The sequence below is a fragment of the Paecilomyces variotii genome, assembly GCF_004022145.1.
Source record: "Paecilomyces variotii strain CBS 101075 chromosome Unknown C8Q69scaffold_12, whole genome shotgun sequence".
NCBI lineage: Eukaryota > Fungi > Ascomycota > Eurotiomycetes > Eurotiales > Thermoascaceae > Paecilomyces > Paecilomyces variotii.
Window position 1 is genome coordinate 781,191 of NW_021167151.1, and position 27,808 is coordinate 808,998.

Below are 27,808 nucleotides of genomic sequence, written 5' to 3' on the forward strand. Positions count from 1 at the left end.
CAGACTATATCCAATGGCGTGGAATGGTAGGATATGATATCTCTGCGGCAAGGCTCTGCTGGCTAACCACATAGGCATGGATATCCAGACATAGTTGATCCAGACATAATACTTGCGGTGGCAGTCAATAGCTATTAGAATTTCTGTGCCACCCGCTTACTCGGTGATGATCATTCTGTTTCCGTACACGGTCGGTGAGACATATTCTCTGTGTCCCCCTTGAAGAGGGATCTGACTGGGCGGCACAGCGCCTTTCTTGCGGCGCAGTTCGTCTAGAATCTGGATGGCACCAACGAAATCGTCAGAGACCAAGGGTGCCGTAGCCGCTGGACTATCTTAGACCATGGGCCGACCCGTACCAGATGAATTCTGAGATCTGGCCAATCGTTCGGTCGTGATATGTGCCGCTTGCTGCTTCTGCCACAACGACGGCGCCCAAAGCGACAATAATTGCTACTACCCGGGGCCGATAGTACTAAGTAGTACTAGTACATTATTGGTGACGAAAGTTCATCAGTCATAACGAAGCCCTTGCCGCTCATAGGACAGGGCATACTGACTCGTCGAAAAGCTGTTCTTTCATCAGGAGCGCCAGTCAACCTAGCTACATGTGAGCAACGAGTCCAGTGTAGGTAGACTCCCCACCGGTAGACTACGACAACAATAATAGTCTTGTACATACATACCAATGATACCATAGACCACCTAAATTGGAAACTAGTAATTGTCTTAAGCGGGCCGAAAAACCACAGCCGGTGCAGGGGCTGCCAACAGTGGCGCGGTTAGAATGATCTTCTGCACACGACAGAAGATCAACTGGACACATGCTCTCCACGTTGGAAAACCGGAGTCGCAATAATAATAATATCCGAGATTATCTATACTGGGTCCGAAGTTTACCTCAATTGGCGCCGATCTGGTCTCCCCAGCCTCAGCACTGATCGATCGGTGGCTTTTCCATCCGGGATCCGGATCCGCCCGACGATGGCGGTGATCGAGAGAAGCATCTCGCGGAGAGTTATGCCCAGTCTAGTGCACAGATTGCGACATGCAGCACATGTTGCAGAGAAAGAAAAAGACCGATAGACGCGCTCAGACGCACTCCGTACGGAGTACTCCGTACAGCAGTCTGACAATCCTTGATACCAAGACCCAGTTTTCTTCTACAGACACTTCGGCAGCATCTCTCTTCGCAGTACCCACAGTAACGCAGTGTGGTGTCTAAGTATGTGGATCATCAAACGTATATTTTCAAATGACAACCGATTTCACTACTTCGTCGCCATTTTCAAGGTTAACGACACGGGATCCAAAGCGTGAAGCATACTGGTTATCGGGATTTGACCGCCATAACAGCTGCTGATAGACACATGGAAGTACGTACGCATGTACCGAAAGGGAAAACGCTCAGAGCATCGTGGTGCGGCGTTCCCTGGCACTTGATTCCCAGAGAATTGGATCGAACCCGAGGGCAAGGCGCCTGGGACAACATAGGATGATCATTGACAAGAGAATCGTAGCGGCCTTGAATATTCGACGACAGGGATCAGGGCAACAGTGGGACAGTGTGAGGTCTTCTGAGACAGTAGAGTGTGCTCTTGCACAATTAAATTCCACGTAGGATTGAATATCCCTGTCCCGGTTAGCACGAGAGCGCTTAAGGACCGGTAGCTCTGTGTGGCGTCAAGGTGATCATCCCTGCTGCTGCATGATGGTATCTCAACTGGAAGTACGAAGCCAACTCCTCACTGGAGCTCTGTTGATAGATTCTATTGTCGCTCGTGGACCTAGGTTGTTCGACTAGCTGGCAGAGTAGACGATGCCAAAGGATTCGCATAACTGGCTGTTCTAGGGCAGTAGAGAATGGAATACACAAAGTATTATGGCATGCTGATGCTCCATAACTAGAAGTTTGAAAAATGCCATCTGATTTCGCGACTTACGTCTTTTGAGAGACGAGAAGACAGATGTACAGTTACACGTACAAGATGTTTCAGAGAGCTTTCTGGGTTTGCTTGCACAATCACCTGACGGCAACGACCTGCGGCTTCCTTGCCCCAGGCTGTCACGATCCCTGGGCAATAGCAGCAGCATTGGAAAAGACACTTGTTGACAGTGAAGACTACACAACTCAGAGAGTTGCTTTTTACAGATGTACAACACGACTCTGAGGCTAAAAAGATAGGCAAAGAGATACAATTAGTTACTCTCGAGGTATGTCATCTCAAATTGATGAACTCGTTTGGTCTGGAGCTGGGTTGTGCCTGTATCACAATGGCCCTAGCTGCATTGTCAACGGAGACTTTCTAATTCCCAGATCAGAGCATTCTTCTCTCTGGATTCTAGATTGGAAACCGATCAGCCATCGATGAAGGAGGGCCCGAGACACAATGCTGAAGGACAGGGGAGTCTGTATTATTGCATGATCCTAAGCCACAGATCTCCCACCAGGAACACTGCTGACCGAATTTGTCATTAGAATTCGATAACTAGGCATCCTTAGCTATAGAACTTCAACAGCACTATTTACTCGCTTGTGGATACTGGATACGTCGACTCAGCCACTTCCGACAACCGAAGCGAACACCGGACAATGAGCGATACTTATCCTTCAGGTATCGTCTGAGACGTGGGATGTGACTGAAAGATGAGAACACAACCCACCCCAGTCGAATGTCGCACAGACACTGCGAAGCCTCTACTTAGTGGCCCCCGTCCTGGGCGGATTGCCCTCAGGACTTGCCGTAGCCAACGCTCTCCGCAACCGCGTATGGAGCTTCTAAGCGATCAACCCGCAAGCCCGTGACTTCAAGACTGCCGCCGAGATCGACAGTTCATCACCAAGATAGTGCTACTCTACTGATTAATTTTCTCGCCATCGAAAGGTCCGGTTTCCGTGTCTGGCAAAGATGCCACGGCATTAGCAACGATTCTCGTCTATCGTGGATTAGGGATCTCAAGCTCTCAGCTCTATCCACGTCTCGTATTCTCGGTGTCTCATTCCAGAGAGACGTCATGCCATCTCCACGGACAATCAAGCAAACAGAAGTGTACGATGGCCATGCTGAGTGACGATGAAAAGTGCAGGGCCCTGTATGTGAGATCATCACTGGATCTGCCCAATACGACACCATAATCTGTAGATTGCCAGAGTCTCCGTGATGCTCGAGACCCCTTTGAGGCTCTCCTCTCGGCCACGTCTCCACCTGCGGAGTTGCAGACTGGGAAAGTGGGTGGAAAGGCTAGGGCAAGCTATGGAAACCTGGAAGTCTTTCACTTCATCTCATCTGACTGCATGCGACTGCTATTATTATTCCTCGGTTGTCCGATCCAGGGTCCAGCCCAACGCGAGGGTGGCCCCTCTCTGCAACCTGGGGCCGAATCTGCGATCACTCCACGTCCCTAACCCAGAGGCCGATATGATATGAAGCAGCAACCGGCTCCAGCAGGATGCATAGATGCGTTGGCATGACCTTCAGGCTTGTCGCGCGGCAGACGATGGTGCGATGACTCCGCGTCCTCGTCAGAAAAAGATGACCTTCCTGAGTTTCTACTGCGGTGCAACGGGACCGACCCAACTTCAACGCTTCTCCTATTCGCTTCACGGTCCCGACAGTCTGGTTCAGATGCGAAGCCCCTTCAAGGATAGAAGATGCAACACCCAATCCTCACTTCACGCAGGTGTTGGTTCGACCCTCCATTGACACTAAGGAGCGCCGCTGCTCTCACAACCGCCGGACATTAGAGCGAGGGGAAGAGCAACCGAAAAAGTCCCACGCTTGCACATCAGGTTCGTCACTCTGTCGGCCTTTGTCACATCCACCCATGCTGGAGATTGTAATCTGAGAATGTCGAGAAACCCTGTCTGTTTTTCGATCGTGCGCGTTGCAGTCTGTGCTTGCGTAGTTTGTGGCCTGGTCACATCGAGCATCCTTTTTTCCCTCCTGTCAGACATGGGGAAGCGAGTCTGATTTTCGAGGCGCTGCGGCAACAAAAAGAAAGTTCCCCATCCCCAAGACAGGAGCGGATCCACTAGGCAGTGACATGGCTGTTCGTGGGGGGTGTTCTGAATATGCCCGCGAAAATGCCAAGGTCCAATCTGGCTGGGGAGCTGCGCTTGTCGACTGTGTCTTGCAGTCGACAGATGGCCTATCAGCGCTTAGTGACTGCGGTTGGGTGTTGGAAGGGCTCTGCAAACAATGTGATACGCAGAAATCATCCTTTCTGCAGTGATAATCCCTCCTTTGCTAGGGCGATGATACGGCTGCGGTAGTATCAAACCCAGAAGACGAGGAATAATAGCACATTCAGGACGGCCTTCCATGTCTCTTGAAATTGCGCCTTGCAGCTAAACCATCCTAGGTTTGAGGGAAATTACTGGCATAATTATTGCACTAGTCTATACGGAAATTGGCAACCGCTTCTGAGAAACAAAAGGTCGAATATGACCGTACTAGCCGGTGAAATAAGGGAGGGTTTGTTTTGTCCCATACTGCATGATGGTATCACCGACTAGCTAGTGTAGGGCCCGTTCGCGGGTGGTATTGTGTCATCCTCATCCAAGCAGCAGCGTATGGAGATGGTCCTGGCTTGTTCAGCTTGTTACTATTGCCGCGGAACTTTATCAGGCGCTATACCTGTGCAGCCACGAGGCACCAGAGAAAGCACAGAGGCCTTCTTCGGGTCTTTTGTAACACTAATTAGAGCAGATCATCTGCTAAGTCTCGAGTCACGAGAAGCTACCGTCCGTTGATTGTTCAGGCAAAGAAATAAGCAGATTTCCTCGCGAGCTTTCTCACATTCATATCGGAAGCTGGTCAACAAAACCATCCAGTTGCAAAAGTACCTGGATGATCGTTTGATATTCTTTACTGCTCGTCACAAAAGCTATCTCACACAGCGTCCACGAGCTCTCCTGGAGGTCTTACTGCCAGCGCAAATCTGCCACTCCGCGTCGGTCAACGATATTTCTGTACATTCACCAGAATCGAGTCGAGTGGTCGAGAGCAGACCGGGAGAACGCCGTGATACTTTGGAACGAAGGGCTCTCCTGAGCATATTTCTCCTCTGAAAGGACACCAGTGGTCTATCATCCGGAATATCAATTACTGTTGCCCCCCGTACCTTGACTCGAGACGAGCCTTGTACCCGACGATCTGCCTGCTCTTACAACTGTGGCACATAAGGCAGTTACATTCGACGCATTATCAGTGGTCCCCAGTTCAGAGCTGCTCTGGTATCCCTTACAACAATTATATCAGAGGCCATCGGCCTTCAGCCTGGAGGCCTCATAGACCTTCGAGAGCACGAACAGCGCGTATATCAACGCCATACACCTGTTCGTGACACTTGAACCCACAGCCGGACTTCGTTTCGTTTGAATTTTCATCTCTTGCTCTTTTTGAGTGGCAGATTCTTCTATTCGACCATCGCCAGTTCGTGGCTTATCAGCATCCCGCAGAGAACTACTAGACCGATCTCTGTTGTTCACTGTTGGGAGTCACCGTGCTCTCTGCCACCAGTTTCGTTTCCATGGCTCAGACAATGATGCAAGAGCTAGCTATACGCCCCCGTCAGCATCCAAGCCGGATATCGATCGATGCTCTTTTGAACCCTCAAGACGAAGAACGTGTCCCGCAAGAATATCCACGGGAACTGCAATACTACCAGAATCCCATTGCACTTCATTACTCCTCACAATCCGTGGGGTTCTCTGAACATATGGGCTTCGTCGGACCCCCACGATCAGCACACTCCTCTCCAGGTCCCTACAGACGCGAGCGGTACGACTCGGTATCGAGTAGCGCGTCCAATGTATCCGAACGTCGTCGTCCTCCTCGACCGAAGTACGAGGAAGAGGAGATGTATTTCATCTGGTATCACCGCGTCGATCTCTCTCAAGACTGGAAGGAAGTACGGGAAAGTTTCAACAGGCAATTTCCCAACCGACAACGACGTGGCTTCCAAGGGATCCAGTGCAAATTTTACCGTTTCATCAAAGAAAAGAAATGCCCAACTTTAAGAGAGCAAAGACGCATGCGCGATGGAGAGTTCATCGCTCGTAACGGTTCAGGGCTGTCGGATTGTTCGCCCCGTTTCGGCGTCAGAGAGTGGCTCCCAGGCGTATGGTATCCGTGGATGAATACTAAATTATGACATTGATAATCCCTATGCCTGGAGAAAATGTACCAGCTTTCCACGCTTGGTACTTTCTCACTTTTGATTATTTTCACATGGGGAATGTGCTACATTCCCTACCAGCGATAACTTCTCATGACAGTCTACGACAGCAGTGCAGTCATTTCATATTCCCCCCGACACAATTCTATGGCGGTGTTCTTGCGCTCTTTGCTTTGGACCTTGATTCCTGGCGTCTTTTATTTCGGGCATATATATTATATACATCTATTTGCAAAATGTCTGTCTTCAAAGTTCGGGAGTCTCGAACTTCACCCTAACCCTATCAAACCTGATATGAGTCACTGACTGTAATCTATTATCTCTATATCTCTTTTTGTTTTATTTTCACTTCTCTCTTTCTTCCACCTCGTGCCTCATATTTATCACTTACAGAAGGATATCATCACTTGGATCATTAGTTAGCACATCATGGAAATAGTCTTCCTCCAGCATACGTGGCAGATAATCAAAGCATTATGGCTTCTTCCCTCATCTAACATACCAGACTTTCTTGTTCGTCCAAGTAGGTTAGCCGTAGAGAAAATATCTGTTCTACAACCCTGCAGTGCTGCCTAAGGCCTCAAGGCTGCCCTGGACGTGGGGTCCTTCCAAGACTCCGCGTATATCCGGCAGGTATCTAAGATGTATTTTAGAACTGTTGAGAACGTGACCAATCTGTCTGTCTTCTTTACATTTTTCTACTTTACAATTGGGAATCGTTGTGTTATTACTGTACAGTAGGCGATACGAAGTGGGAATCCATCGGAGCTCAACTAGAAGGTATTTATTATTTCCATGAGCTCGAAACACCAAACTCATAGCTGCATTCAAGCCGACGCGTCAAAATGCCATGCCATAATAGATATCAAATGCCAGAAACCTAGCCAATGCATCAAAACACGAAGAGTAGCGTGCGAATATGCGATGAGAGAAAAAAGAAGGAGAAGACGAAGAAGAGGTGGGTGAGAAGGGAAGACGGAAATGAATGATTGAGTTGCCATAGGACATTCATTCTCTATCATCATCACCAGTCATCTTCGTTCTCGTCCTCGGAATCGAGCCCATGGTGGAATCGCTGGCCGAATCGAGCCACGAGTTCGCCTTCACTGTCGTAGTCGTCCATGTCGTAGCCTTCGTCATCGGAATTGGCACGGTTGCGGTATCGGCTGTATATAGCAGAGGGATTGTCGTATTCGTCGGCTGAAGACAGCTCTTCGTCTGGGTAGTCGTTGGCGGGGTTATCCTCGGCTGTGGTTACGAGTCACGTTAGCAAGCCTGACTAATAAATGTATTATTATGATATGACGAGGGAAATATGCTTACCGTTCGAGTCGGCGTCTTCGCTATCCCATTTTTCTTCCTCTTCTTCATCCACCACGAATGGCTCCCAGTATTCTTCATCTTCCTGGGAGATGACCACAACACCAATGTCTTTTCGCGTGGTATCGATGTCAAGAAGAGGATCCGTAAGCAACCCATTGGCTGGTAGTGGCCGACGAACATAGACATCATAGACATAATCACCGTCACTGTCTTCCTCTTCCTGGTGAGTTTCAACTTTCGTGGAGTCGGGTGCTCCCTCCTGCTCGGTCGTCTTCGCTGCACTCTCCACTATTGGAGTTCCTTGGCGCTGTCTGTTCGGAGTCCTAGGTTGGTATTTCAGGGCAGGTTTTGGAAGCACGTTCCGGGGAACAGGTGCAGGAACCTCCTTTGGCTCTGCAGGCTGCGTCTCCATCTGGGTTTCCAGGTCTCGAGCTATTTGATGAAACTGGCGGGCAAGCCCTTCTGACTCATCATCAACGTCAATATCCGGAGGAGTATGAACATCTTTATCATAATTCTCCGTGATATGCGTTTTCGCCGCAGAGATAGCGGCTTTCTGCTGCTCCCTCCAGAGTCTCTCTGCTCGGTTCACGACCGGACGCTTTCTAAGCGTAGGAGCGACCTCGGGAGCTTTATCAACGTCTGCGACTATGGGCTTCTCCAAAACATTCGCATCGCCTATAGCGTCTCCCGTACGTGCAATGGTCTCAAGCATAGCAGTCCTCTTCGGTTCCGGTTTACGCGCAAGCTTCTCTACCAGAATCGCTCGCGAAGGTCTCTTCTGCACACCTGCATGACCAGCCCTTAGTGGACTCGCTGGTGTGGCAGGTCGCGCAATATGGAACTTTCTCAGAGACGAAGTTCTTCTGTGCAAGGAATGAGGGCTATTTCCTGTACTGGGTCCGGAAGACACCGCACCCGCTGGCGTAGCTGGTCTAGAAACCTCAGCAGACGTAGCCGACTCATGTCCAGGAGTCGAGTTCAATGCCTCCCTGATCTGATCTTGAGCCTGTTTTTCAGCTGCTGCAAGCCGTTTCTTTTCTCGGAGCTCAGCCCCAGGCGACGTAGCGCGGACCAGAGGGATCACTCCACCGCCCAAAGTTCCACGAGCGCCATTCGAAATAGGCGGAAATTGAATGTTGCTCACAGACCTTGGGCTACGGATCCCCCGTCTGGCAGGAGAGATCGCCGCCTGGGGAGGTCCAACGGGTACTTGGCTAGCATCGCCACTGATTCGTACTCTCTGAAATACGAAATCTGTAAAGCGTCTCTTCTTCTGATGTAAGTCAGATTGAATATCTGTGATGATCGTTAGTGTGAGTCAGATATTGATTTTGGAAATTGAGACTGCGTCGTATGGTTCTTACATCCTCACGGCCCATTCCACAAGAGAGGGCGGGAGGAAGACAACAACGACTAGTCACAAATAAACATCTCAAGATACTGGTGAGAAGGACATACATAAAGTCTCCACCGGCTCTTCCTCTCTACGACGCTTGATGTTGATGTGTTCTGGAGGCAGTGTCATGATGTCGAGCGCAACGCCACCGAGCAACGAAGGGAATGAACAGACAGAGAGATGTGTAGAGTCTCGAGCTCTGCTTTTGCAACAACTCGCGATGTCCCCTCCGCCACATCGGGACTAGCGGCGCGCTTCGACCACGGCAGCGTATAGTCACGTGACAGATCGCGATCTGACTGATAAATGAATCGAAGAGATTAACATAGATCGATACTCAAAGATGATTCCCAAGACATTTATTATTACTATTACTGTACAGTGGAGTTGGGACATGTGCATTAGACCCCATCGTCTGTGGCATCCAGACTCAAACTGCATCATTCTCGTGTAGAGCGACAGTAGAAGCGCATCATTGTATTGCTATCCAAGATTGCTTCTTCGCTATTCCATTCCCTCTTCCAGCTCTTTTTTATTTCCCTTTATTTTCTCATTACCTCCGTGCAGCTCCCTTCCCGATGAGGTCTGGCCCAGAGTGGAGCATTTGGCTCAACAATCAATGTAATAAAGACGGCATCATGAACGGAAAGCAGAAAGGAACACGACAGGAAGGAACAGAGCCAACCAGTCTAGGGTATAGCCGACCTGTTGCGTCTTCGTAACCAACTGGATCGAAAGCTGTGCACAGCTTGTAGAAGGAGAAAACTTCGTAGCCAGCTAGCAATACAATATGATTAGGGGGGAAATTTTATTAAAACGGATTAGGCACGTTACCGCTGGATGTGTGAAGGTGTTTGGACAAGCAAAAAGAGAAAACACTTAATTGAAGCCAGTACAAGAAACGAATAAGTAAAGAAAAAACAGCGAAGGGTCAAGAATCAGAAGATGCCGATTGAAGTGAACAGAGAATGGCTTCATTTGGCCCCAATCTCCTCTTCAGCCCAGCCGGGCAGAGAGGATTCATTCTGGATAGCCAGACCAAAGCCATTGTGGTTCAGACCGCCAAGGGCGGAGCTGAAACTGGAAAAGCTACCCTGGGGTTGATGAGCAACACCGGAACGACCTTGGGTGGTTTGACCCACGGAAGGGCCGAACGCGTCAGGAGAAAAAGAAGGCAAGCTGACAGCCCGCGAATGTTGTGCGCGTGGCACGCTCAAGCTGCTACCCGTAGAGGTGTGGTGACCACCACTAGAGGGACCGCCGGAGACATTCAAGAAGCCACTGTTGGAAGGCTTGTGCTGATGCAAGGGGCTGTCAAGTCCGCCATTGGTAAGATCATTGGTGCCGGCACCATTGTAAAGCGCCGCTTGCTGGTTGGCAAGGGCTTGTTGTTGCTGTTGCTGTAAGGTGGCCAGGGTAATCGGATCACTAAGACGATTCTCCTGTTCCTGGGCCTGCTGCGCCGAAACCTGATTCAAATACATCGTCAAAGGGTTGCTGTTTCCCGCGTTCAGAATGCTGGATGGCGTCGAGACTGTCTGAAGGGGATGACGGGACTGGCCGTTCTGAGAGTGCGAGCCTGTCGAACCAGGAGCAGGCGAAAGAGCGGGCCTAGTCGGGCTCGACTGAGATCCTGACCGACTCAAATTCTGCTGGAAACCATTCAGAGCGGGAGATGGAGACTGGGGTCCTTCCAGTCCAGAGCCGTTACGGTTCTGCTGGTTGCTATTGACCTGACGGGGAGGATTGCCACAACGGTCCTTGCCAAAGTTGATCTTGAACCGCTTGTATTCCTCCCGGCTTCGCATACCCTCAATGGCCTTGATGGCGTTTGCAATGTTGGTGAAATTGACGAAGGCACAGCTCTTCTCTCTGAGAGTGTTGACTAGTTCGATTTCTCCGTACTCAGAAAAGTCCTGACGGAGGCGCTCTTCAGTCCACGTCTCGTCCAGATTACCAATGTATACATTGCGTGACGCGCCACCGCTAACAGCAAGGGCAATCGCAGGAGGCAAAGCGCCAGAGTGTTTACCCCAGCCAATCTTTAGCCTTCGGTTGTGGATCATCAGTCCCTGCAGGTTGCTCAGAGCGTAAAAAGAGGCCGCGGACGTTGGGTCAATGAAGGTGACGAAGCAGATGTGCTTGTCTGGGATGTAACGGATGTGATGAAGAAGACCTCCACGAACAACATTGCAGATCTCCTCGACGGTAGTTTCAGGATGGATGTTGCCAAGGTAGATGGTTCGGTTTCCAAGGTTGTTGACACCTCCAGCGGTAGTTGCAACAGCAGCGGCAGCCACTGACTGCTGAGCCAAGGCATTGGAGATCAAGTCACGATCGGCGCTGTTAAGGATATGGGCGTAGCCGGGCGCAATTCCCAAGTACTGGGCGGCGTTCTGCTGCTGAGTCTTGGAAACGTATGCGCAGCGGTCCTTACCGTAGAAGACACGTTTCGGGGCCTGCCACTTAGGCTCCTGAGGCAGTTGAGAGACTGCCTTGATCGCGTTGCTGATGGACAAGAAGTGAATAAAACCAATGGCCTTCTCCTTCACAATCTTCACAGTATCAATGGGCCCAAATTTGCCGAGATCTTCCCGCAGTTCCTCCTCCGTGATATCTTCCGGTAGGTTTCCGAGATAAACGTTTCGTGAAGCTCCCGACTGCTGCACAGCCAGAGCCACAGAGGTTGGAACTTGAGAGGGCTTTCCCCATCCGATCTTGATGTCATTGCCCTTGATGGCCAACTTTTTCAAGATGGCATCCGAATGGAAATGGGTCGCTGAACTGCCATCCAAAAAGGAAATAAAAGCACAGTTCTTGTCAGGAAGCAGGCGGACAGACTCGATCTGTCCACTGCGCACATGGTTAAGGATCTCCTCTGCAGATGTCTCCGGAGGGATGTTGCCAAGGTACACAGTGCGGCTTGTTCCTGACATGATTCCCGGGGCGATTCCGACCGAGGCGGCTGGACCACCAAATGCAGCATTACCCATGCCGGGGAAACCACCAATTGGAGAATGGGGTCCACCCAGCAATTGGGAACCGCCGAAGCCTTCGGTCGACATCAGGGACGAATAAAGTCCTGGCGAGAGAGCGCCCTGCTGGGCCTGGGTCGGGCTACCGAGCTGGTTCTGGTGGTTCTGGCCGGGAGCCGAAGGGTTGCCCTGGGAAAAACCGCCAAAGTTCGTGAATTGCGGTGAGGCAAAGGCCGAAGGAGTCCCTGGCTGGAAGGGACTGCCTAGAAGCAGCTGCGATGGCAGAAGAGGTGTGAAGTTCATGTCGAAAGGCGCTCCGGATGCCGACAAGTCGTTGGCGTTGTGGCCGTTCGATCCTGTATTAATCGAAGGGATGTTCGCACGGCGAGTAACGCGGTCCCCGAAACCCTGACCACTGAAATTGTTGGAATTGTATGCACTGTGGGAGAAACCGGTGTGATCAGCGTTAATAGCGGATAGCTTGGACACCTGTGGGATCAGACGAGAACTATTAGGGATGGTCGAAGCATCCGAGGTTTGCATGGCGAGGAGATGGGACGGCAGGACAAGGTCGTCCCCAACGGCGGAGGAGAGTACAGCCGTTTTGACGATGGAGAGGTCCGGTAGCTGGTATCACCGGACACAATGCACGAAGGAATGGACGCTGATGCCGTTGGAACGAAAAGCGAGATCCCGACCACCAGGCGTGGGGAAGAACAACCAAGAAGGCCCGTAAGATATCTACCGAATGGTCCCTGCGGTCAATGGAATGTACATTCACAATAGTATCGAGAAGACCACTTACCTGAACAAAACCTGAACCTGAGAATGTCGCTACAGTTGTTCCGGCCCGGAGCAACCAACGGCAGAACAAGAAAAAAAAAACAAAGAAGTAGAAGTGAAGTCAACCCGTCAAATCTGCTGCACCCTAAAAAGAAAGGCTTGAATCCGTCACTCTTTTCAGAGGAAACCAGAGACAGTACCTGATTAGAAGCAGTGCACAAAGAATGGGATGAAAGAATTGACTATGAACAGGCCAGGCAGGATTAAGTGGGCTGTAAAGGGATAAGCCGAAACAATAGAGTGAAGGGCCCGGGCGAAAAAGGGGGTTTGAAGGAAAATTGATAACGAACGAGCGAGCGAGCGGGGGGTTTCGAAGGAATTATAAAGAAAAGATAGATCGAGTGTAAAGAACGTGGAGAAGTAAGGAATGGAGGAAGGTATGCAAGAAGCAACAATAATGTTCCCAAAACGAGGAGGGAACAGAAGAGGGCGAAAAAGAGGAGGTAGAGTGTAAGGGAGAAAAGCCGAGAGGCAGTTCAGGACACGACTCAAAACGGAAGAGGGCGAGGTTTGGATGGACCTCTTCTCTCCGATTGTTTTGGCAGACTGAAGCTCGACTTGTCGGGTACCGGGGATTGGGAAGACGGGGCTGGGGAGCACGGCGGTACCGTGGTACGTACCCTGATTCTCGCAAATAGACTGGATGAAACCGCGGCTTGAGTTCGAGAGGGAAAAAAAGAATAACAATGCAGATTGGAAGCGGCGTACAGGGATTGGAGGGAACCAGACGGGTTCCTGAACGGTTGGTGGTGTTTCTCTGGGGCCGCGAAGGGAGAAGAGGCTGTCGAGGAGCCTCTCACAACTTCCGAAGGGCTTTCCACGCTCTCTGAAGGACTGTTCAGGACATCGCGAGAAGCCCCCGACATGGCAGGGAACAAGCCCAACCAGACCCAAGACTAGAGACACTGGCTACCAGCACGCGATGCCCCTTCAGTCTAGTGGCGCCCGGACCCAGTGGCTCTCCTAGGTCTGGCATTCCTGTTGCGAAGAGCCCGAACCATTTAGTCGCTGCTCCATTTTCTTGGCATTGTTCAAGGGAGGATCTCAATAGTTGCGAGATAATAATGCTGCGCGCCTCTTTTCCATGGCTGCTGCAGGTACGAGGCATTGGGTTCCGGCATACAGCTTATTTCGCGCAGACTGCAACTCTCGGTGCATGATGGACGGCAGTAACCGTTGTAACAGGGTAGTCTCGTGTGTGCAGTTAAAGGAATAACGGAGCCGGGTTGTGCCAAATGGCGCCGATCGACCCTTCGTGGAGCTGACTCCTCCTGAGCCCTTCCAATTCAGGACATATTATTACTAGGTGCGCTACGGCTAGGAGGGGCCGTAGCAAATAATCATTGAGCGTAGTGACCAAGCTGGCTGCTCTGACTAAGCTGGCTGCTGGCGCTGACGCGCTGGCGCGCTGGCAAAGCCTGGCAGATAGGTTGATTGCTTAATCAGGTAATTTGTCAGGTTCTTTTAATGTAGTAACTGTGGATGATGAATATTGTAAAGAACTACCTAATGGATGAAGCCAGCTAGTAATTGCTAGATAGTATAAGAAGCCGAAGTTAATATAGGATAGGTAGGCAGAAGGGGGATAGGTAGGAGAGATTTAGCTAATATAATCGATATTTCAAACAGACTAATAAGAAGCCAGTATTTAGATAGAAGAAAATTCTTTAAAAGCGAGCTTTAATAGATAAAAAAAGCAAGGGGTAAGGACTGTAAAGGGTGTAAATTAATTAATATAGACGCGAAACTGTATAGGAGATTAAGAGGAGTTATTTTGATTTCTAAAAACAGTAGGCGGTAAAGGTCATGTGCTCTTTCCTTCAAAAATTTCCTCTTAGGGAAGACATCACGTGATGAAGGACCAATCAGAGCGAGGGAAAAAAGTGGAAAAAAAGTGGAGCACTTTTGCAGCCAGTATATTGAAACATTTCGCTAGCGCTCAATGATTATTACTCGTACCATCGACTTTTAATCCGCCGTTGGCCAGGGACTGCGCCGTCCACGTAGTGAGGTCCATAGGGCAGGGAAGGCTGGGGTTCAAGAACCTCGCAGAGAGAAATAATAATGACTGTCGGAATCAGGATTATCAGACAGACATGCTCCTCGTGGCGTCTGGACGAACCCGCGTCCATTCTGTCCTTACTGGTTCGATCTCATGGGATTCCTGAATCATCTTGAACCGACGTTCAGGCCGCCGGCCGCCGAAATCCTTGAGCGTGCAATGGGAAGATCGCCGGGATGCAGATGATCTCCACGCGGTACCTGGGTTCTTCATGTTCATCAGTCGCATCAGCGCTCTTCATCATAACTGGTGACTCGTGAGATGGTTCAGCAACCTCCTTCTAGAAGCTCTCTGGACGAAACTGCAGAGCCCCTGACTAGCATCATTAGCCGCTCTCGTTCCGTGTGACCACCCGACTTTGCAGTCGTGGGCCACAGTTTCTCTTCAACGATTTGCTACATGATGAGGTCCCCACCTTTCAACCGTGGTCTTAAAAGACTTCAGTTTGTTCAAGAGACCTGGTTCTTTGCCTCTACAGCAATGAGGAACAATTATTGCAGTTGTGGTGTCGAATATCAGGTCCAGTAACTGTGTTGGCTGCTCGGTTATGAGAGTTTGAATGATTCTAGATGAACGCGTTGGCAGGCTGTCATATCTGCCGCAGGCTCATAGGACGGCGCATGACGCATGAATAGGCTCCCACCACAGGAAGCTGACGTAAGACCAGACGCCAAAGTAGTTAACTAGGTTTCTGTGATTGATATCTCTCTCCAGAACTTTGGAAAAGCTCCGCATTGTATTTCCCGAATTGTATCCGCAGCAGACATTGCGGGGTCGAGGAGCTCATGATTTCCATACGGTGGATTCGCGAAACCTAGAACAGATGACAATCTGCACTGCAGGAAGGCCAACTGGAAAATGAGGTTGTTGATGCATCACAAGAGGCGACAGTCGGTATCCTAGGACACCAGCCATGATCTGACAGGTTGCCATCCTGGAATTCCATGTGGCAGCATTTAGCGCATCAGAAGATGTCCCATGCTTAATAGTTTAGGTGACATCAGATTTCGGGATGACAGGGCCTGGATTGGAATTCCTCATATTAGGCTCTTGAACACTAAAACCGGTCAAATAATTCTTTGGTGAGCTCCAGACGCATCCCTGGACACTTGAAGAACGCTTGCCTTCAATTGGTTCATTTACAAAGGTCGGTCGCGTGGGAGACCTTTGGAATGAAACCGCGGTGCTAAGGCATCTCACTGAAATTAGCCAAGCGTCTGAGAGATGGAGAATCCCTGTTCTGAAGGCACTTTGGGTAGATAGTGATGATACTGGTGAGAAAGGAGTAAACGACCAGTGATGGATCGAGAAGAGCCACATGAGGATCTATGACAACACATCCCCGTCTGGATATAAAGCTTGACTCTGGATTCTGAAATGCAGCCGGCCCTAAAGCTAAGCTGAGATGTTTCAGCTGTAAGATGAGGGAGACGCTTTTACCCTCGCGGAAACACCTGACTTTCAAGGAAGGACCGGGTGGGCTGACACCTAAGGCATGAAATAGGTAAATACTATCTTGGGAAATAAGAAATTGTCTCACTGTCCAGCCTTGTTTTGCTTATTATCATCATAGCATTCACCGACTGAGTTGTACATCATACCCATCAGCAATGAGGCAACTGGGTTAACTGCTCGAGCTTTCGTGCATATGAAGCAGGTCTTGCTGAGCGTCTTCTTCAACTATATTTCTTTGATGAGTAGACCTCCTAGATGTATATTATTCGTCTACCTGACTTGATTCCTTTAAAAGGAGGACTGACTCATAAAGTAACTTCTACGCCTTTCGTGTTCGTAATTCGACATTTTACAATAATGGATATTGTTTCTTCAGTGGGTTACATAGTTCTCATACGGTGATTACACCTATAGCTATCCTATATCGACTGGCAAATGGGCATCTTTCCAAGTAGTATATGAGGAACCAAGATCTCTTTTCTGTTTCCTCATACGACGGAAATGCGCCTAACGTTCTAATCTGGTCTTATCTAGGGAGCAGGGTGGATATTGACAATATTCAAAGCGTCAAGGGGAGTATCGCTTCTGGCCGTCGGGTACTATCATCCCGCAGGTGCTAAGTGGTGTAGGTATAGAAGCTTGATAGATGGATAGGATTCCTTGATCAACCTCGCGAAAGAAACCATCATAACGATACTAAGTCTATTGTGCTGATCCCAATTGAAGCAAGTCTAATAATGAATGTTCACAAGAATGCCCAACAACCTTTTTTTCCCCTGTCCTACATTCGCCATTTGCATATCTTCACTCCACTGTCACTGACGAGCACCCCGGTATAAGAAATTGAGAAGTGGAAATAGAAAGACGCTTATAATAACACCAAAAAATCGTAGGTTACTGAACGGAAGCTCTCCAGCATGACACTATTACTCCATTGCTTCAAATATTGAACCAGCAGATCCCAGCCACAGTACGCTCCGCTGCACGCAACGTAGCAGACTCTATTTCGCTGTAGCATCGATGTTGCACAGCGCGGAAGTAACCGACGAGACAGAATGAGTAGGCTTCTTCGCCTCGCTTTCCCCCCAGGTGCCACCGCTGGCTGGGAAGAGAGAGCCGCTGTCGCTCGACACGATCGTGACCACCTCGACACTTGAGGGTGCGTGCATGTGCGGCACAACCAATCCAACACCTTTCGTAGCGCCGGAGCTTCCCGAGAAAGAAGGGTTGTGTCGAGGAGGCAGAGGGCGGTTGCTGAAGTCAAACATCAGACTCACGTATTCCGAGCTGCTATTGTAGGACGAAGTAGCCGTGGAGGGAGTGTGGGTCAACGACGGGGACCCCGTTGCTCCGGAGGTTAAGATAGAGAGGCTACTAGAGCTGCGATGGCTCATACCCGGGCGACGAGCTGCTGGAGTAGCTTCATCATTGCCAAGGAACTGAGATAAGAAGTTCCATGCTTCGGAGGATGCCAGTGAGGCGGCACTGCCATGGCGTCTGTGTATCACAGGCTTCCATTCGGTCGGGTCAAGATCTGACTTGGCATCGTGAAGCTCTGCAGGTATCCGGGCGGTAGGAAAGGAGCTGGCGGGAAGTCTGGTCGGCGTCAAGGGGGCCACGATAGATCGCGGGGACATTGGCGGGGAGGAAGGAGGTGACGTTGATGGCGACATTGATGCGCTTACTGCAAAGGATGCAGAAAGGGGCTTGCACGAATCCTTACGGCGGCAGCTGTAGAATTACAGTAAAGACAGTTAGCAAGAAATAGTGAGGAGGAAAGGGAAGGGGGAAGGGCAAGACGATAAGGGAAGGGCGTTGACGGATGTCTAGTACCTTTCGCTACAATATAGGATAGAGTTGTTGGGAACGGTTATCTGTCTCTCGCACGTCGCGCTGGAAACAATTGTCAGCCGGATCAGGAAATAAAGCACATGGCCTTGGTCAATTCAAGGGACAAAGAATGTAGGAGGCAAAATTAGAAGAGTGGCCAGAGATAAGACAGAGAATAAAGGGCGCAGTCATAACATTGACAGCCACCCCGGTCATCAGCGGCTGACAGAGACCCGAAACAATGCCCTGCGGTCGTCTCTTGCAAAGCGCCAACAGCTAATATCAAATCAAAATTATCAAACAGACCTACCAGTACTGAAGGAAGCTGGCCGCCATGTCGGGCTTCTCCTCGTCGTCCTTAGTAGATCGAGTCGTGGGTCCCGATCCAGCGCCCAACTTGGAAATGGAATAGTGCGCTGTGGGCGTATTTCGACTCAATCCCGGCCGCGATGGCCTCAGGCCAGATGCTTTTTGGGCATTAGAGGAGGATGGAGTGCGACGGTGGTGAGAAGAAGAGTGACTGGTATGGGAGTTTGTCATGGATGGCGGTGTGTCTTTTTGTATCGATTATATACGGGTCCTAGTCTGGCTGCTCCACCAAATTTCTGGCCTTCTACGACCAGGGATGTCCGTGGATCAGCGGCAATTTCTGCCCTGTCAAATTCGCAATGGAAGGCTGCAGGGGAGCCACAGTCCAATAACTCGATTGTCCGTCGATACCGCCGTTGAAAGACCGGATTGACGGCTGGTCAATGCAGGGCCCGATCGTCGGAACTAGATCTACTACTGTAAATCGCGCGGATCCTGGAAGACTAGAAGATCATAAATAAATATGGAATGGAAAAAAAATCTGCACTGCGGTGGAACAAGCTGTTAGATAGAGCGCAAGATTCAGTCAGAGTCATCCTTGGTGGGGGAGGTTAACATGGGATAAACACATCCGGCGGCTATATCGATGACTCTGACTGGGGGGAGATAAGGGCGGAGACACATACCAATCAATCTGGTGGCCAGAGCGGTGAAGCATGGGAATTTCTTCCAGCAACGAAGGGCGATAAGACAGTTTTCCAGGAAGAAAGAATGGGAGAGGAACAAGAGTCCAAGTGCACGGATAATATATAATAGATCACAACAAGTGAGGAGCAGCAAAGGTACCCGAACGAGTAACGAGTAGGTGACGGCGGAGCACGTCAGGATGTTCTCGAACTCCGGTCGATGCGAAGGTCTGGACTTCCCGGCGGGCACGCACCAGGCAGCTGCGTGTGGCGCGTGCGTGGCTTTCCTGTGGCTAGTGTGCCTGGACGGGCGCCTGACAGCCTTGCTCGCTCGTGATTGCCTGAGGCTGCCGAAAGCGGCAGAGTCGAGAACTCCGGATGGCCCGTTACAGAGCCCACTCGACACGCAACGCTCCCGATATGGTGACGCGAAGACAGGCAGAGACTCTGTACGCGAGGGCAGACCTGTCCTCTCGCCGGAACAGATCTTCCTCCCCAGACACTGTGAGTGTGGCCTCGATCTTCGGTTCCGCCGCCTCCTAACTCAGCAGCGTGGAGACCTGTTAGAGGCGGGCTGGTCCACACAACGATGTCTATCTATACTTAGATATGCGCAATTCCCCGTTGGAAATCGAGATGCGGTCCGATCTCCCGCTTTCTTCTTATCCGCAGAACATGAAACGAGTCAGCCTTGTCTGTAACCGAGAGAAAATGCGATAATAATAACTGAAGAAGCTCTAGGAGTTGATGGACTGCTACATTGTGCCATTATCGCTTTCTCTTTATTTATTATTACTGCGGATGGCGTGGTCGGCATGCATCTTTCAAGTTCCTCGTTTTCCCGATCAATCCATCCGTCCGTTTCTCTGAGCAAATTCCAATCACCTCATCACGTTCTCGCCCAACTGTGGGGAGAATAGCATGACAGGTCACCCTCGCAGGCCAGGACCTTTTTTTTTTTAAAAACTTGCTCCTACGGCGATACTTCTCCAGTAGTAATGCGACAAGACAATATAGTCGTTTCGAAAGATCGTCAGGGACCGGTCTAGAGTATCGACAATTGTTGCGGTCAGCCGTAGCGCCAATAATAGTCTGTGGTTTGCGGCAAGCTACATGCAGATGGCTAAAACATGCTCACTGTCTATCGAAGCCTGCGAATCTCCAGCCCACCTTGAGGGAGCACGTAATGCCGACGCACGACCAAGAAAATGCCGGGTCCTTGCGGTAGATAGTATCTTCCCCAGGGCGCTTAGGAGACCGTCAGTTTCAATTACTGGAGAACGTGAAAGGCAGTTACATATTAATTATCGGACAGAGTCGGAGTGTGATTGCTTTCATCCCTTCCCAAATTCCGTCCAAATTGTAATCGCCAAATGAACATACAGCCTGGGATGATATCAATGGCATCATGCTCAGTCGGTAGACCTACCGAGAGTCCATTCAAATCTCAACCTTGAATGATACCATTTCCGCGATTTCTGCCGCCATGAGTAGAAATGATGTTGATCCAATAGAAGCCCTCCAGATGTGAGAATTGACGGTACATACTACAACATCAGGCCTCGACGAATGACGACATCGATTCCTCTTGGAACATGTCGAAATTCTCCCTTCCGTCATGGTCCTCTTTGTTCCTTGCGTGTTCAAATCTTATACCTTGGTCGCTATCGAATAAGAGATCTGAAGGTGTCTCCTACGTGTCCTCATAACGCCATAGATCCCACAGTCAGTTACACAGTATGAGTAACTCTGGGGAAATCTGCGGCAAAGCTGGGGTTCTTCGGGACACATCCGTCACTGCCGGGTCTCACCATCTGTGGATCCCAGCATAACGGAACACGCACTGCATGCGGGGCGAGATTTATGAGAAAAGAGGCACAAGACATTGATAGTTATCATCCGACAATTATTAACCAATTTCTCGCTTTACGACTGCCTTCTTGCCCCTTGGCATACTCTCAAAAATCTGACAACAACCCTATCACTTTACGTACAATAAATACCAGGATTAGATAGGATGGAGCAGGGAGGCTTCCGAGAAACAGATACTGGCCAATATTCCCTGTCGTTGGGGGAAAATTGCTAATAAACTCCTGCAGTCATGCGGTCTGGGTATTCAGGGTCCATTTTCTTGAGCACCTTGGGGATACTAGTATTCTGGATCACATTGCCTCAAGCAGAGAATTCGAAGCCAATAATGTTCCCTCGTGGAGTTCTTCTTACTAGTGTGATCTAAGACGCCTTGAGGCTTGGCTTAGTTAACATCTGTGGTCGATGTTATGACCAGAGCAAGGGACCTTGTGTCCAGTGGGGTCATTAACTGCAAGGACCTACATACCTTGAGGGCTTTTTAGAGAATATTCCACAAGAGAATATCAGACGATTTCTTCATCGATCCCGGGACCCAGTTCGGTGTGGGTAAGGCCTAGTTACATTCCACATATTTATCAGCAATTTCTGCCTCTCTGTTGTCCATATAATCACATCCTTCTGGAAGAACAGTCTCACCGTAAATGCATCACCCGCTGTCTTCCGATTTTACCCGTTACCACTGAAGATATATACTAATGTCTTCAGATTCGACCTTCACTCAATTGACATGCTTTTATCTCATATACAATCACGTGGATGTGTAGAAATAACACTTGTAGACTTGGTATAATAGCTAATAAATTAGCAGATACAAGCCTGGCAAGAATACAGACTTTCGGGCAAATTCCTCACCAAGTATATATCGAAATAGATCCAAAACCGTAATGAAAGTATACGTAGCCTGTGCCATACCCTTTCTTCTGCAGAACCTATCTATCTATGTGTTTGATCTGCTCATAGAATAGTTATTTCATGTTCAATCTCTTAAAAGTTGTCTCTTAAATGGCAAATTGGCTCTTCCAAGACAGGTTATATTGTGTCCGGCTCCCGCACACACGACGCGACTCAGCCCCGCGTTCCCGGTTTCCGCTGATTAAGCGACCAGCGCTTGGTTGCCATGCGCAACCGCAGTAGGATGACATCGTTTGTGCAAAACCAATCCCCACGATTTTGCGGTGCACGAACGAGTCCTTATTGCGGTCGGAAAGAGACACAAACCGCAGTCTACGACATATATAAGAATAACAGCCATACCTACTGGTGCTAATTGATCGTCGCTAGCTTGTCAACGATGCCTCCAACTCGCCGTCGAGGCGGCAACGCCGCAGCCCGATCTCAACAATCGACGCTGGCCTTCGGCATCCAGTCGAGGGTGACGAAACCGACATCGGCTCCGTCGACGACAAAAAAGGCCAAGGATATCGAGAAGGTGCATGATGTCGATACCTCTGATCCTGATCAGGTACCCGTTGCTCCTCCGGAAGGCTCTTCTCAACCGCACATCGCAGAGATCGTCGTGAGGGAGCAGGCAAAGGCGGAAGTCCAACAGCCGTTGTCGGAAGAGGATAAAAGAGCATTGAAGGTCACTGACGCGGACCTGAAGCGGTATTGGCGCAGTGAAGAGGCGAAGAGGAAGGCTCCGCGAGGTACGTTTACGTTGAAGCCTTTATTTGGATACTTGTCATTTTCAAGCTAGTATCCGTTTTTTTTGCTATTACAGATGCTAATAGCTTTATTTCCGTGTGTAGTTCATCAGGAGGGATTGAGCTTGAATGAGAAGATCCTGCGACACTTCGACCTTTCCAGTCAGTACGGGGTAAGATTATCCATATGCATCCTTCTTCCATCTAGGAGCTACTTCTAATTCTGCTCTTGTTAGCCTTGCATCGGTATCGCACGACTAAAGCGCTGGCGTCGGGCTCATATGCTTAACTTGAATCCACCTATCGAGGTCCTTGCTGTGCTGCTCAAGAATGAGGACGATCTGAAACAACGAGCATACATTGACGAGCTTCTCTCATGACCTTTACTCCAGCTCTGACGGCTTCCAAATAAACGGTTCCGATTATAATGCACTCCAACTCTCTGCGGGGAGATTGATGTCTGCAAGGATCGATTGTATGATTATTGACATTGGGGGTGAGGATGGAGTTAATGGCGTTTATGTTGTACATACCCTGGAGATCTAGTAATGGACTTTGAGCTGTTTCCTTTGCAAAAATCTGCTGGAGAATATGCTTTTCATTACTATAAACATGACTGGCTTTAGAGAAATGATTACTTCTACCTAGCCAGATTCTAACATGGTGCTGCTCAATATACGCAACTGCGTCTCGGCGAAAGATCTAATCACGTCGAAGCAACACGCCAGCAATGAACTAGTAGGGTCGTTCATTCAGGCGTCAAGAGAGAGGGTAATCTCATCGCAATGAGAGCCGATCGGGTTCGTCCCACATGGGATAAGAAGTCATAGTTAGTGGAACCTGGTGGGTAACGCAAGAAGAAAACAGTGTCACGCACAAGGCCCATCTCTCTACTTCTATTTCAACCTCATTTCTTCTCTCTCCGTGGAAGACAGCCGATTATCGGTTACTTTCTTGTCATCTTCTACGATACGGCCAGTTGTCTAAAAGTTCAGTGGAAGTCAATAATTGGACATCCGCTGTTGGGAAGATGGCGTTGGCGTATATACCTTGGCTTTTGGCCCTGGTACTGTACGAATACTTCTTCCTACGTTTAACGCAGCCAAATGAGGCACTAACTACTGTTTCTGGCAGCTTATGTATAGTAGGATTTCCTGCTAATTAACTATTATCTATTCTGTAGCGGAGTCAGCAGCCACATAGTACTTAAGCTTGAGCTACTTACCAGAATTGATATGGAAGATGACCCCCGTCTCATACGCCTTATGGATAAGGCCGTTCTTTCGTCGGCTGCGTCTCTGAGGGCTTCTTCTCCTTTCAACATTTGAACTGGGAGATGAAGATGGAGCTTCGTGTTTCTATTACTGACGATTGGTTGTTTCACTGAAGAGAAAAAGGTTGAAACTTATGCATACGTAAATGCAGATTCCTTCGACCAAGTGGTCCGCTTTTTTGAACTCGCATTCCCGAGACTTGTACATTATAGAAACCGATTTAATGAATCGAAGACTGATTACAGCAAGAGAACTCTCCAGGAGTCCTGTAATCCACAATCAGGTAACATATGTCAAGGTCGTGATGTCTAAATTGCAGTACGAGAGGAAATCTAGACTGAACTAGGACTGTATGACTTGAAGATTCTACATACCACTCAGCAGTTCCTGCAGAGATCCAGATAAAGACATGAGAGATCTGAAATCATCACGTTGTGGTCCGAGAGCCGAAATTCCGAGAGATGCATTATGTCGATTAAGATACTTTGATCAAGTATAAGCAGGAGTTTTCGAGACGACATAAATATAGTGTTCATACGACTTCAGTCCCAGGGCTATGTCTGGAGTAATAAGTACCTAGGCAACTAATACATGATTCCAGCTAGACATTACGCTCTCTTATCACGTAAAAGTGCACCGTCGACCTCCTCAATCGCGGAAACGATCAGAAACGGTGAAACAATGCCTCCACGTCAATCCCACCCTCGGCCATATAGTTTTAGTGTTTACGGAACGTCTACGATAAGGAATAGTGTATAACTATATACAATGGACATTTATTACGTAGATATCCGAAGTCACGAAGGCCTTTCAGCCTCTCCACATACTCTTTCGGTGTCAGAATTGATGACTTGAGGTGGTCAAAACAGAGTACCTCCAACAGTCTGTGGACCGTTAGCTTGACTCGGTCATCAACAAAAAGGTAATATCTCACCGGCTTTCAGCAGTTCAAGAACGAATGTGGCTGACAGCGGGATCTCCAAGCCACACCGCGGCACATCCCGCTGTCAACTGTAGATATGGTAGTTACTACTTAGCGCTTGTAATCAGCCCTCAGTTGAACGTCGGCTCTGAACGCCAATAAGTGAAGAAAATGGAAGTATCCCATTCATAGACCATTCATTCCTACATATGTCACTACATGGTACCGGGAATTGGAGGAACTTGTGTGAATAGACCCGTTCAACCCCGCAATAGCTGCTTGTGCCGGAATGAATACATAAACCATGATTGTCAGACGTAGAATCGTTCTTTCTCTGCAAAGCAGCTGGCCATTGATGTCCGCACCTGCAGTTTGTATTCATATCCTGCGGATACTTTGTTCCCGAGTTCTCAAGGACGGTGTGCTACAGAGCGCCTGGCTGATAGCCTTACTTACGGGCTGAACCTTCCTCGTGGATTCGATCTAGCATGGTGATCTCCATAGCAAAGCCGTAATGTTAAATAGAGTAGTCAATCTTCCTTACTCGAGAATCTCTTCAAGTTCTTTATGGCACACAAACATCCACAGAGAGAGCAACAGCAACAGCAGAAATAACATGTTGTTCCTTTTATTCATTTTTACTGGGTCGGCGGCCCCCACGCCGACGGCCCACAATGCCACGGCGACACGCTCAAAATCGGCTACCTCCGAATCCGTGTCCGCCTCGGCGGGCGGTGCGTCATTCCAGTACTGGGGGTAAGTACTCTTCCTTCCCTAACTTATGGGCATTGATAAATATTTATTAATATATGATTAGCTCTGCGTCTCTGTACACGAGGCACGTATTCGCCTCTGCTGGGGCGATCATCGTCCTAGCGATCGGCCTCGCCGTAGCATGGCGATTGTATGTACTTGATTCTTCACTTCTCCAGTATTGGTACTGATTGATTGTTTCTAGGGCGGGCTTGCCCCCAATCAGCCAGTGGAACTTGTGGTACTTAATTGCCCTTCGATGTTGGTGACACAAAATTTAAATACTTTGGGTACGCTCCCCTCCCTGATAGACACACACGCACAGATATACCCGTATAGAGAACGAGAAAGAGAAAGAGAAAGAAACCACTAACAGTAACAGGAAAACATATTGCTCTTTCTTCTCCTAGCCACTCCATCGGGCGCTATGCCTACAGCGCCAAAGTGTCCACCTCTGCGTCTCCAGGAGACGCGACGATTTCATATTTTTGGGTAAGTTACTCTTCCTTCCTTCCCTAGATTATAAGCATTAATAAATATTAACTAATATATAATCAGGCCGACAAACAAATCTGTCGCTCATATCTTCGCATTCGCGGCAAGCCTAGTAATAATGTTAGTAGGCGCAGCAGTGGCGTTCCGAATGTATGTACTCCGTACTTGATTCTTCACTTCTCAAGTACCGGTACTGATTGATTGTTTCTAGGATGCGCTTGCCCCTAATCAGCTATGAGAACGTGTGGTACTTAATTGCCCTAAGCTGCTTTATATATCCAGTACTAGTACTAACTAGGGTTTCTTAGGGCGAGTGTGCGGAGCGTCGGTCGTTGTTGTCGTGGTTGTCTTTGTCGTTGGCGGGGCGGGGGGGCGGGGGGGAAGAAGGAGGAGACGGGGGGGGACAATCCGGGGACGGGGGGGGCAGAATCCGGGGGAGCCGACGGGGGGGCCGGCGGGGGGGGGGGGATAATGGGGGGGACGAGGATGGGGGGGCGCAATAGGGGGTAGTAGTTAGGTATTATTAATATTATTTATCGGAAGTCGACTAGACGACTCGACCAAAAAGGAGAACTCCTCAGAGGTCTGGTCCTAGCTGGATCTAACACATTATTCAATTCGCATGTTTTATTGCACCTATAGTCTTTTCTCCAAGTTGATAGAACAGTAATCATAAGCCATAATATCCCAGGCCCTCTGGTTTCTCTCAAGATCAAGAATCTCCGTAGTATCACGTTGATTTCTTCTTCGCTGACAGCAGATACAGCCTTCTCTGCAATGCATAAATAGCCCAGGTTTCCTCGACGATTCTCTCTCCCGGTAACAACACCCACAATCATATGCACAACAGCCACCTATGGCTTTACACGCGCGCTGAACTTCTTCTTGTGTATATGACACGTACCCATTCTGGTATAAATCAAATTCTCGGATGTAAGAGCCTTTGGGTTTGTTAAATAGATGCGAATGGTACTTTTGATTTAGAAACCACCATCTTTTGTTATAACTCGCCATCTTCGCTTTATGGCCCTCCAGTTCATTTTTCTCTTCTTCTGTTAGGTCCCCATTGAATTTTTGCCTTTTTTCGAGTTCGAGCCTCTTTTGGTCGGTTCCAATCTCATATTGAATCATGGCCATCCTTGCAATTTCATTATCCAATTGCCGATTAATCCACTTCTTTTGCGGGCCTTTGGACCGATAGAAGATCTCGAATATCTTGGCTGTATTTTGTACCTTTACGGCGCTCTCGACACAGCCATGATCAAGGAGGTATTGTTCGATTCTTGCAAACATTTCGCGCGACGTCGGAGACGGTCACGATAGGTAGGCTATACGTGGGATACGAGGGGTCAAGGTATCTGCAAGGACGGCAATCGTTCGCAGCGGGCAATACGGAAGATTAGAGGCAACCGAAATCTGTATTGAAGAATGAAAACAAAGAACCCACAATGAGGAATTCTTTGGAGGATGAGACAAGTGCGGGAAGAAGTGGAAGAAAGGGAAGAATAAATATTCGGTGCAGGCAGCAGTTCTCGTCACATATGTGGCCTAATCCGACTTGAAAATTGGAATTTCGTTGACGACACGATGATTTCTGTGGTCTTGATGTAAGTATTTTTCAGTATATGCCATAGACATCCAGGTCAACGCGTCATAGCAGACATATTGTCTATGTGATATCTTGTCCGTTCAGGCGCGTATATAAGAATTTGCACACTAAAGGTATCCATTAAGATCCATTCTCTATCTCTCTTGCAAGTCCTGGTAAATTCATATGGGGAAGAAGG

General features: G+C 49.0%; 7 protein-coding genes across 7 annotated transcripts; 3 read left to right on the forward strand and 4 right to left on the reverse strand.

Annotated features, from left to right (window-relative positions):
• Positions 1-5,295: 5,295 nt before the first annotated feature.
• C8Q69DRAFT_91739 (hypothetical protein) lies at positions 5,296-6,378 on the forward strand. The gene has a single exon (XM_028634166.1). The coding sequence runs from the start codon at positions 5,533-5,535 to the stop codon at positions 6,154-6,156; it is 624 nt and encodes a 207-aa protein (XP_028482424.1). The 5' UTR covers positions 5,296-5,532; the 3' UTR covers positions 6,157-6,378.
• A 470-nt stretch (positions 6,379-6,848) lies between these two features.
• On the reverse strand, positions 6,849-9,125 carry C8Q69DRAFT_422650 (hypothetical protein). The gene is made up of 3 exons (XM_028628401.1): positions 8,965-9,125; positions 7,504-8,802; positions 6,849-7,428 (listed from the first exon to the last, which is right to left on the reverse strand). The coding sequence occupies exons 1-3, from the start codon at positions 9,029-9,031 to the stop codon at positions 7,205-7,207; spliced, it is 1,590 nt and encodes a 529-aa protein (XP_028482425.1). The 5' UTR covers positions 9,032-9,125; the 3' UTR covers positions 6,849-7,204.
• Positions 9,126-9,582: 457 nt separating this feature from the next.
• Positions 9,583-12,610, reverse strand: C8Q69DRAFT_91799 (putative differentiation regulator). The gene is made up of 2 exons (XM_028634167.1): positions 9,737-12,610; positions 9,583-9,679 (listed from the first exon to the last, which is right to left on the reverse strand). Exon 1 carries the CDS (start codon positions 12,418-12,420, stop codon positions 9,877-9,879), a length of 2,544 nt encoding a protein of 847 aa, XP_028482426.1. The 5' UTR covers positions 12,421-12,610; the 3' UTR covers positions 9,583-9,679; positions 9,737-9,876.
• Positions 12,611-17,238: 4,628 nt separating this feature from the next.
• C8Q69DRAFT_447457 (hypothetical protein) lies at positions 17,239-18,607 on the reverse strand (the record flags this gene model as incomplete). The annotated part of the gene is made up of 3 exons (XM_028629209.1): positions 17,239-17,968; positions 18,071-18,130; positions 18,378-18,607. 3 exons carry the CDS (start codon positions 18,605-18,607, stop codon positions 17,239-17,241), a joined length of 1,020 nt encoding a protein of 339 aa, XP_028482427.1.
• Positions 18,608-18,819: 212 nt separating this feature from the next.
• Positions 18,820-19,911, forward strand: C8Q69DRAFT_91990 (hypothetical protein). Its single transcript, XM_028634168.1, has one exon. The coding sequence runs from the start codon at positions 19,263-19,265 to the stop codon at positions 19,761-19,763; it is 501 nt and encodes a 166-aa protein (XP_028482428.1). The 5' UTR covers positions 18,820-19,262; the 3' UTR covers positions 19,764-19,911.
• Positions 19,912-21,932: 2,021 nt separating this feature from the next.
• C8Q69DRAFT_478520 (putative DNA polymerase delta subunit 4) lies at positions 21,933-23,199 on the forward strand. Its single transcript, XM_028631387.1, has 3 exons — positions 21,933-22,580; positions 22,683-22,750; positions 22,814-23,199. Exons 1-3 carry the CDS (start codon positions 22,226-22,228, stop codon positions 22,955-22,957), a joined length of 567 nt encoding a protein of 188 aa, XP_028482429.1. The 5' UTR covers positions 21,933-22,225; the 3' UTR covers positions 22,958-23,199.
• Positions 23,200-26,551: 3,352 nt separating this feature from the next.
• C8Q69DRAFT_92116 (hypothetical protein) lies at positions 26,552-27,603 on the reverse strand. The gene has a single exon (XM_028634169.1). It carries the CDS (start codon positions 27,312-27,314, stop codon positions 26,658-26,660), a length of 657 nt encoding a protein of 218 aa, XP_028482430.1. The 5' UTR covers positions 27,315-27,603; the 3' UTR covers positions 26,552-26,657.
• Positions 27,604-27,808: the final 205 nt, after the last annotated feature.